At 46.1% G+C, this 9,730-nt stretch overlaps 1 protein-coding gene across 2 annotated transcripts in view; it reads left to right on the top strand.

Annotated features, from left to right (window-relative positions):
• Nucleotides 1-9,730, top strand: part of RBM25 (RNA binding motif protein 25) — a 61,637-nt gene that overhangs the window by 27,549 nt on the left and 24,358 nt on the right. For both annotated transcript variants that reach the window (XM_019519122.1, XM_019519121.1), the window contains exons 3-5: nucleotides 3,955-4,004; nucleotides 8,104-8,274; nucleotides 8,640-8,697. In XM_019519122.1, coding sequence (XP_019374667.1) covers nucleotides 3,955-4,004; nucleotides 8,104-8,274; nucleotides 8,640-8,697 — 279 coding nt within the window. The remainder of the gene's footprint in view (nucleotides 1-3,954; nucleotides 4,005-8,103; nucleotides 8,275-8,639; nucleotides 8,698-9,730) is intronic.

Below are 9,730 nucleotides of genomic sequence, written 5' to 3'. Positions count from 1 at the left end.
CGTTCCTTTTAAATGCCAAAAGTGATTTCCGACCTAAAAAGGTTGGAGACTACTGCTTTAGGACAATAAGAGACCCTACTTTATAGTGCAAGTTAAAGCTGTGGCTAACTCAGTAGTGGTAGTACATAGTTGTGCATTTTTGGAGTCCAGGCTTCAGTTCATACAGAATAAAGTGCATTGGGAAAGTAATATGGGAATAAATGTTCTTTCCTGGTGGTATATTTTGGTGATAAAACATACCAGACCCTCTCACTGCACCTACTGCTGTCTCCTTTTTAGTCAAGTGATATTTCTTTATGACGACAAGTTAATTTTACTTTAGCTGGGCTTTATGGCCGTTTCTCCTGAATTTGCACTGGGGTACTTCTTTACTACACTGATCTGTTATAACACACTTCAAATTTCTCTCTCATTCCACTTGTCTCTTTTCTGTTGTCTCCTGTCTTATAAACTGTCACTTCTCAAGCTTTTCTTTATTTTTATATCCCTACCTCTTGTTTTCTTCTACGTTTCCTTGTTCTCCTTCCTCCATTTCTGGGGCTAACTTCTCTACCACTGGTCACACATTCCAGTTTCTTCTTGACTTGACCCTTCGTTCTGTCTTTCCATTCCTAACATTCAAGCCAGCCTTGATATAAAGACAGAGGCTTCACTTCCTCAGGTCGCTAACACATCTTCTTTCTTTATGTGTAGTTGCAAGAGGATGGTGGGATGAGTGAGGATGAGATGATGTATTTTGATATACTACAATGGAAATACTCCTGGAAAATTTTGCAAAGCACAAGGGCTACAAAATGATGTCCTTATTTGGCTGTTGGTGCAGTAGGGACCCGTAGGCTAAAAGGCTTTATAATCTGCTCACACTTCATGTGCCCTTCTCATTGTAGAAATCAAACTAACTGAACATTCAAATTGCACTAGGCCACGTTCTATCCCCAAACAGCTCCCATGTGCTGACCTGACTATATATGCTGCATTCCCATAGAGCAGAGCACCTGCGTCTGCTCCATCACAGAGATGTAGACACTGAACAAGACTTAATGCATTTGTTTCTCTTAGCTCCTGGTGCATGAGGCACCAAAACTGAGTGTGAAGATTTGGTGAGGGGTGAAAAGTAGAGGTGCACTGATGTATCGGTCCATATCATGTCATCACTGATAAAGGGATAATTGATATTATTGGCATTCCACTTTTTTTTGGCTGAAGTGGCTGATAATGTTGCTGATAAATGCTGTGTACACATTCCCCCCCCCCCCCTTGCACCCTCCAGATGAGCTGCTTGCGGCTCTGTCCTGTGCCCTGTCCTGTTTCACCCTGGCTGGGCAGTGCCTGCTCCTGCCCCAGCCCCACTAACTCACCATGGGGGCCTCAATTCCCCCCACCCCACAAAAAAAACAAAACCTTAACCAACTGGACTCTGCTCTCCAAGCTGTCAGGCTGCATATCAGCAATCAGATTGGTATCGGGTAGTATGGCTGGTTAATAATTGGCCATCGGTATTGGCCAAAAAAAATCTTTATTGGTGCACCTCTAGTGAGAAATGGAGGGGGTGCAGGGGGAGGAAGACAGCAAATGGGGGTACAAGGGTCAGGATGAGTAGAAGATGGGCAACAGCAAAGTCGGTGGGATATGCAGTGGAAGAACCCAAGTAATGTGTGGTGGGTCAAATGAGAAGAGAAACCTGAGATGAGAACAAGGGTAGAAATGGGTTAGAGAAGACTGAGAAGGGGAAGAAGGAGGTAGGAAGAGAGAGCAGGAAAAAAGGTGAATGGATTGGGAATGAAAGACAGATTGTGGCAGGGCACTGCTTGTGCCTGCCACTAAGGGCCTGAAGCCAGCAGGTGGCTGATTAGGGTAGCCATTTTGGATCCAGGACTGCCCATATAAACGGTATTTTGCTGCTCTCAGTGGCGCAGGAGCCGCCAGGATATGCCAGGCCAGTTACCACTCTGGTGAAAGGCAGGTCAGAGCACCTTAACCCCAGCTCCCACCTTCGGGTGGGTCAGGACATAGGCAGTTGAGGGGGCCAGGCATGGCTACGGCCACCTGAGCCCACCTGAGGAGGGAAGCCCCGAGACCCCGAGTAGAGGGGGCGTTGTGTAAGATCTCAGGGTAGCACCATGACCTGCTGCTCCGGGGGGGAGTGAGAGTCCGCTGTGAGACCCTGGTGCACCAGTTGTGGTGTGTGTCACCCCATCACCCCCCATCCAGGAAGGGGGACCTGGAGAGAGTGTGGGGCTAGTGAGGCCAGAGATAGAGTGCACCCTGGACTGGCCCATGCTGGGACCAGGACTAAGAAGGTCAAATGGGCCAGGTGCCCACCACGAAGGGCACCTAGAGCTGTGGGCCTGGGACCCCTCCTGGCCTTGGAGGTGAGGCCAGGGCCTGTGTGTGGCCGAAGGTCCTGAGTTGGGACCACACCTGAGATGGGAGCCAGCTACAAGGAGCTTGGCAGCCCAAATTAAGGCGGCATAGGCCGCCTGAGTGGAGAGGTCAAAGGACGGTCCTTCCAGGAGGAATCTGAAGCCTCTAGTGTGGGGCTGGTGTGACTGATAATATCTGGATGCCATCTGTGAGGCTTGGGCCATGCTGATGGGGAGGTATGGAGCCACGGACACCCCCTCAAACATTGGGGGTACACTAATAGGTAGTCTCCCGCCTTATTTAACAACTTTTCATCATTCCAACGAGGCATGGCAGGCGAGACAGGTGGGAGGCATTCCCAAAGGCAAATGGGGAGCTATCTGCAGCTAGTGGGGATCCCTACTTTGCCAGAGATTGAAAGGATTTGTCAAAAAGTTCTGAAAACACAAGAGAGCATCTCTGCAGGGAACTTGAAACTAAGTCTGATAATTCCTTTCTAATAAATAGTTGCTGAATCCGTTGGCAAAATATAACCACCCCTTTCTGGTGGAAGATAACAGCCTTTTTTACTGCTACCAGTTAATTGTTAGTTGAGGTGATAGTGGACTGTGCAATGGATTTAAGTTTCCTGTGGTTTTGTTGTTTGTTTTGTTTTTTGCAGGGGAGGTGGTGGGGAATAAGTATTTCTACCTGTCTTATGTTTTCAATTTGTTTTCAAAATCCTTTAAGTTACATAAAAATACCTATCTTAAAAGAGTATTATGGTTCTCTCCTACCTTGGGGGTCTTCAAGAAGAGGCTGGACAGATATTTTTCTGGGGTGATACGACCCTGGCAGCCATTCCTGCCTGGGGCAGGGGGTCAGACCTGATGATCTGTTTAGGTCACTTCGGACCCTAAGCACTATGATACTATGACACTATGATGCTGTGGTTACAGAGTGAAGTGCACAAAATGCCTGAAGTAAAGCTGTTTGGATAACTCTGTTAGGCCCCCTTGTGTGTGTGGGTTATCATATGGTTCTTAACATAATGTACTTTCCCCACTCCAGTGAAACCTCTGCTTTATTTCATGTACAGCATGAACTGTTTTGGAATAAATCAAAGCTGTGTAGGGAATGGGCTGTTTGTAGGAACCTGAATTTAGTGCAGAAATTGAGAAGTATAAATAAGGCAGAGAACTTGAAGAGGTAGGATCATCTCAAAGTTTGGACATGGTATGAGAAGAGATTTATGTTGGTTTTTGGTTTGTTTAGGTGTTTTCTTAAGCAAAAAAAATCCAGATATACTATAATGAGAGCTCGAGAAAAATACCCATGTGGAAATTTTAAGAATTTTCTATTCCAATGCAGGGTTTGGATGATATTGGCATTGTCGAGCTATATGCTGAATGAGAGAGAAATACTGAATAGCTGCCCATTCACTAAGCAGCATCTCTCCTGTGCTGCATGGATTCTTGCTTTGAGTTGATAGGAAGCCATATCTACACAATCTTGCCACTCTTAATTACTTTTTAAGGCATGCAATTGGCTTGGGTGTTATGGTCTTTTTTCCCAATTCATATACTGATGTGTGTTCTTTGTCTCCCTCAGGGACCCCTATGATTCCAGTACCAATGGGCATTATGGCTCCTGCTCCAACTGTAAGTATTATACAGAGGGTGGTACAGTAACATTAAGGTGGAATTCCATTGTTTGAAATTGTTCTGTCTGTTTTCATATTTATGTTCTGATTATTCAACTAATTTCATACCATGAAAAGAAAAGCTTAGTTTTGAATGCAAGAATGACATGTTAAATTTGGGTTTGGACAGAGTTTGAAACGGATGCATCTAGAATTGCTTACTGTGGAACTGAAATTGTTACTTCCTACAAACACATGCAGCTCATTCTTGCTCGCTCGCGCTCTCTCTCTCTCTCTCTCTCTCTCTCTCTCTTAAAGGCCCCAAGTTTACCAGTTAATCTTGTCTTTAGTAGTATCCTGGCTACACATTCTTGTAGCTAGTGGTGGGATAAAAAAAGTGTAATTATATTGATTGATTTCCATCGCACCTTAAATGGAATGTGTGGCCAGTGCTGATCAGCTGATTAGTGCTCCTAGCTGTGAGAGCACCACTATGTTGTTGTGGTGGGGAGTGTGGTGGGCCAGTGGAGGTACTCCTGTGTTGAGCCACCCATCTCACTGTGCCTGACCACTTTCCAGGCACCTCCCTGGGGGAGCCTCACGTCTGGCCGACCACCTTCCTGGAGTATACCTGCAAGCCTGGGGGTAGCACTGCCACCACCCAGGGTCTGGACTGATCTTGGGCCTGTGCCCCCTGGGAGACACAGGCCTAGTAGTCCTTGAGGGTACTGGACCCACTACAAGAACTTGGGGTGCTTCCCTCAGTCTGAAGCATGAATAGTGGTCTCCCTTAGCCAAGGAGACCCCAAGGCATAATCTAGACCCTCTCCCAATAAATCTCCCACGCTAGGTACAGAGGAGAACTTTATTGGTTACAAGGAGCAGGTTTGGAATAGGGTACAGGGTAGAGCAATATCAGAGGAAATCCCTTAGAGCAACCTGTCGCATGGTAGCCTTTGATCACACATCTGAGTTACTGCAAGCTATATATCTAGTTAGATTTCAAGTAGCTTACTCACAAGTATCATCAAGAGGCAGGTGGAGATTTCCTGTGGAGGTTTCCTCCATGAGTTTCAAGAGAGAGAGCCAGTTTCAGATGGTTCAGCTTCTCTGAGAGTTCTCATCATGGCTGCTGCCCCACCTCCTGGGCATTCCTTAATTTATATAGACTGTATGACCTCATTTACCTAATCCAGTGAAGGTTAGCAGCTATTGGCTGCCTGCCAACCAATTTGAAATGCATCACTGGTTGCCAGGTAGGCTGGCAGGGTCTCTAGCTCCCTCCCAGTTGCAATGACCAGGGATCCACGTTTTTCGTTTCCCACAGAAAAACAGAGAAAACCACAGATTGCCTGTTTTTATCAAGAGAAAACTCAGCTTTCACCTTTTAGCAGAGAAATCTGCGGATTTTGCAAAGCGCTCTTGCAGGCTGGCACAGCCCCCCACCCTGCTAGCATGCAGCTGCCACCACCCCGCATGGCCACAGAGCCATGCAGCTGGTTGCGGGGCATAAGCAGCAGTGCAGTGGTGGCCACTGCATGTGAGTCCTCCTTTGTCCCCCCCGGCCAGGCGGCATGCACGTGGCTCGCACACGGCGGCTGCTCCCGCACCCTGTGCCACTTGCCCGCAAAGCCATGCAGGTGTCCGTGGGATGGTAGCACAAGGTGCAGTGGCAGAGTTGTGGTGGCCGCCTCCATGTGCGAACCCCCACCGTCAGGTCGGCCAGTGGATGTGCAGGCCGCAGAGTGGCACCCCTGCCTTCACCCTCTGGCCCTGCTCCTGGGATCGGGCACAGGGGCACACTTCCCCCCTCCCCTTTTTGATCTATGCCCCCCCCCACCAGCACCTTCCCTTCCCCTGCCCTGCCTGTTCCCCCACACACACTTACCTGCTGCGGTGGGTGTCAATGTTTATGTGTGCATCTGTGTCTGCATGTCTGTGCCTGTATGTGTGGGTTTGGGGGCTGTTGTGGGGGAGTGAAGGGCATCAGGAGGCCTGAGGAGGCTGTGGGGGGAGTGTGGGGCACCAGCAGCACTGTGGGGGGGCTGGGGGACTATGGGGGGCCTTGAATTTTTATCAAGGATTTTGGGTTTTTAATCAGATAATTTCCCATTTTTAATCAGGGAAAACCAGGATCCCTGATGATGACATTGCTTAAACTGGGGGGGAGTTTAAGCCCCCACCCAGGTGTGTGAGGCTAGTCATGTAGGCAGAGGGAACAGGTTTCCCCCTCCCTCTGCTATGTATTTTGCTCAGGTAACAACTCAGGGTTACCTGAAACGGATGGGGCCAAGGGTGTCTGCCTTCTGCAGTGACCATGGTAACCAAATTATCAGATTAGGCATCTGCCTGATTGCAGAGTTTGGGGAGAGACAGAGATGCCACTCTGCCACAGGGGGTACCAGTCAGCTGATCAGTACTCCCAGCCAATCCCAGGCTCCCCCTGCACATGCAGTAGGGTACATTTGGGCCCCCAATTTCAATCATGCCTCCTACCATGCATGTGTGGCATGGCAGGAGGTACAGTTGGGTTCATGGATCCCATTGCACCTTTAATTGAAAGCCTGTCAGTGGCCTAATAGATAGTTGATGTAAGGTTCTTCTAACAGTTATTCTGTGTGCAGTGGGCTGACTTTTTTCCCATTTCTCTAATTTCCAAGAATAAGATGCTGTGGTGGCATCAAATTTCAGTAGTGCATTATGCAACATGATTACTAAGTTGACTGGAAGGGTATGTATTGACAGGCTTCCAACAGGTGCTGTATAGTCCTCCGACTTTCCTGTGTGGAAGGGGGATTTATGTGAATAGAAGAGAACTTGTGAGAAAAAATTAATCTTAGTAGATTCATTAAGTCTACATGTAGATCTTTATTAGCATGAAACTTATTCAAAACTTAGGTTTACTGTGAGTATTAAAGGCATTTCCTGGCTGTGTCCCTGTTTAATGGAACTACTGTTTCTAAAGTTTTGCACATGTGAGAACTAAAGAAATTTCAGACTGTGTAGGGAAATAAATTAGTGCCAAATTCCAAATTGTAATAGCAGCCAGATGTTGGAATAAGTGTATTATTTGATATCCTGCAAGAAAAGTGAGTCTGCAGCTGACAGTCTAAAGAACTGATAATTTTACAAGGAAATTATAAGAAGAATATTAAGAAATTTTAAAACTTTAAAAAAACACTGACAAACTGGAGCAGGAGGACACGTGAGTGTCTCTACCTATGAATATAACTCGAATATAATTTCTTCCCTCCATTGCCAGTTGTCTTGTTTAGGATATGCAGTGATACAGTGAAATGTTGGTTTCTCTGTGAGACCTGTAGGGAACTGTATTTGGTGTTCTGAGTATTTCATTTTAGTCTGAATTAATATTTTGCTTGAATTTCTGTAACTGATTTGAAAATAAGAATGTCATTCTTTCATAAGCCAATCTCTTACATGCTATGTAAAATCTCAAAGCTGTACTGCCCAGCTTCTTAAGGCTGTCATGACTTGCCGGACTAAGCTTATAGTGAAATATCCCATGTATTTCCAACTGTTCTTTATTTTAAAGATCCAAATCTTTCTCTAATGCAGGGGTGCTCAACCCCCAGCCCACAGGCCAAATCAGACTCATGGAACTATTTTGGGGATCCCCACAAGTTGGGAAATTTGGCGGCAGAGCAGCTGTGGATGATCTGTATTGCCAGGTCCCGTCCCGCCCAAACCATTGCTGCACAGTGGGATCAGCCCACCCCCCACCTGTCTGGATCAGGCTAGGCTGCTCCCTTTCTCTTCATCCTGTCCCCTCTGACCCCTCTCCCTGCCCCCCCCAATGTCATGGTCAGGGCTGGGCTGCCCAGCCCCACCCTTCCCCACATGTCCAGATCAGGGCCAAGCTGCTCCTTGACTCCTCCAACCCCACCCCCATTCAGGGCTGGGTACTCCCTTTGACAGCCATATCAGGGTTGAGTTATGCAGCCCACCACTGCCAGATTCAACTCTTGGTGCACTGGCCCTGCATGCTGGATCCAGCCCATGAACAGACCTGGCAGTGCCCATCTGGCTTGCAGGGCAAAAAGCTTGGATACCACTGTTTTTAATAAGTTATAATATAGAACCCTGTTTTTTTCCTCTAGGTCTTGGTTCCTACCACGGTATCCATGGTTGGCAAGCACTTAGGAGCTAGAAAAGACCACCCTGGTTTAAAGGCTAAAGAAAACGATGAAAACAGCGGTCCCACTACCACTGTCTTTGTAGGCAACATTTCTGAAAAGGCATCAGACATGCTCATAAGACAGCTTCTAGCGGTGAGTGCGGTGGTTTGCTTGTAATGTAGATGGGCTGGCATTGATTATAAATATTTTATCCCTTACTCTTGAGTACTTATCAGGGCTAATTACAAACTGAAGTTAGGCACTGTTGTAGGACATTAACATTTTCATTAAACTTGTATTCAAAGTCAGTAAACAACTTGACGAGAATAAGCTTTTTTTTTTGCCTTTTCAGCTAGTAGCATAAATTGTGAACACAGACTTTTTTTCCTGAAATGTAACCTTTTTTTTAATACACAGAAATGGCTCTGTCACAAAAATGGCATGTTTTGCTTCGGTATTGCTTGAGCAAGCATTGACATTTATTTAGTGGTAACATTCCTTCCTTTTGTCTTTTAAAGAAATGTGGCTTGGTTTTGAGCTGGAAGAGAGTACAAGGGGCATCTGGAAAACTTCAAGGTAAATGTTCTTGCTTTTTTGCACATGTGGTCTAGTTACTATTCAACCTTTTAAAATATGACTTACAAATTAATGCCTCTCTGATACTCTGCATTTAAACCTGAGCCTTGCATAACTTTGACTTGTTAAAATCTTTCCTTAATACAGATACAATCAATGGGTTTTTTTCAATTGTAGAAATCAAAGCGGAGACTAAAAATAAAGGTTAAAAAGGAAGAAGGCTCAAATATGAAGCTTCGTAGTTTAATCATAGAAATATAAATCTGGAAAGGACCTCAAGAATATCTAGTCCAACCTCCCCTGCACTGCACCCTCAAGGAGAAGTGGGGCTTACCTTATGGTACACCTTCCAAAAGGTTGAGCACCACTGACCTAGACTGTCTCTGACAGATATTTGCCTGACCTGTTCACAAAAACCTCCAAACGGAGAGATGCCACTTCTACCACCTCCCTAGGCCTGTTCGTGTTTTGCTGCTATTATAGTTAAATTTTTTTTAATATCTAATATAACTTTTTTCCTTTTAATATCTAATATAACTTTTTTCCTTCTCCTGAAAATGAAGCTGAAGCTTTAGTGGGTTTTATTTTGTCTTTTCTTCAGTGGAAATGGAGAATTATTGAGCATTGTTCCCTTTACAGCAGGATTGTCCAACTTCTGAGTGGCTGGGGGCCACAAGCTGCATAGATTGCATGCACCCTGGGTGCATACTGCATGGACCACTACCATGCATGACCCTCCCCTGTGCTAGACTACATGGGTCTGATGCACCACACTTCCCAGGTCCCCTCAGCTTCCTATAACAGCAGTCAGCAGAAGCTGGAAGAGGGAGAGGAAGCCTGAGGACTCCAGCAGTGGCAAGAGAGCCCAGAGGAAAGCAGTGTGCCAACAGGGCCACATTGTAACCCCTTGGAGGGGGCTACATGCTGTCAACAGGGTGCCAGATAAACAGCCCTGTTTTATGGGATCAGAATAGTTGTCCTTTCTATACTAAACAAGCCCCATTCATTCATTTTTTTTTTTTTTTTTTTTTTT

Source organism: Gavialis gangeticus, unplaced genomic scaffold (genome assembly GCF_001723915.1).
Source record: "Gavialis gangeticus isolate Ggan-Ray unplaced genomic scaffold, GavGan_comp1, whole genome shotgun sequence".
NCBI classification, from domain to species: Eukaryota; Metazoa; Chordata; order Crocodylia; family Gavialidae; genus Gavialis; species Gavialis gangeticus.
The sequence above is the reverse complement of the archived record's forward strand: the minus strand, read 5'-3'. Positions and strand labels throughout refer to the sequence as shown.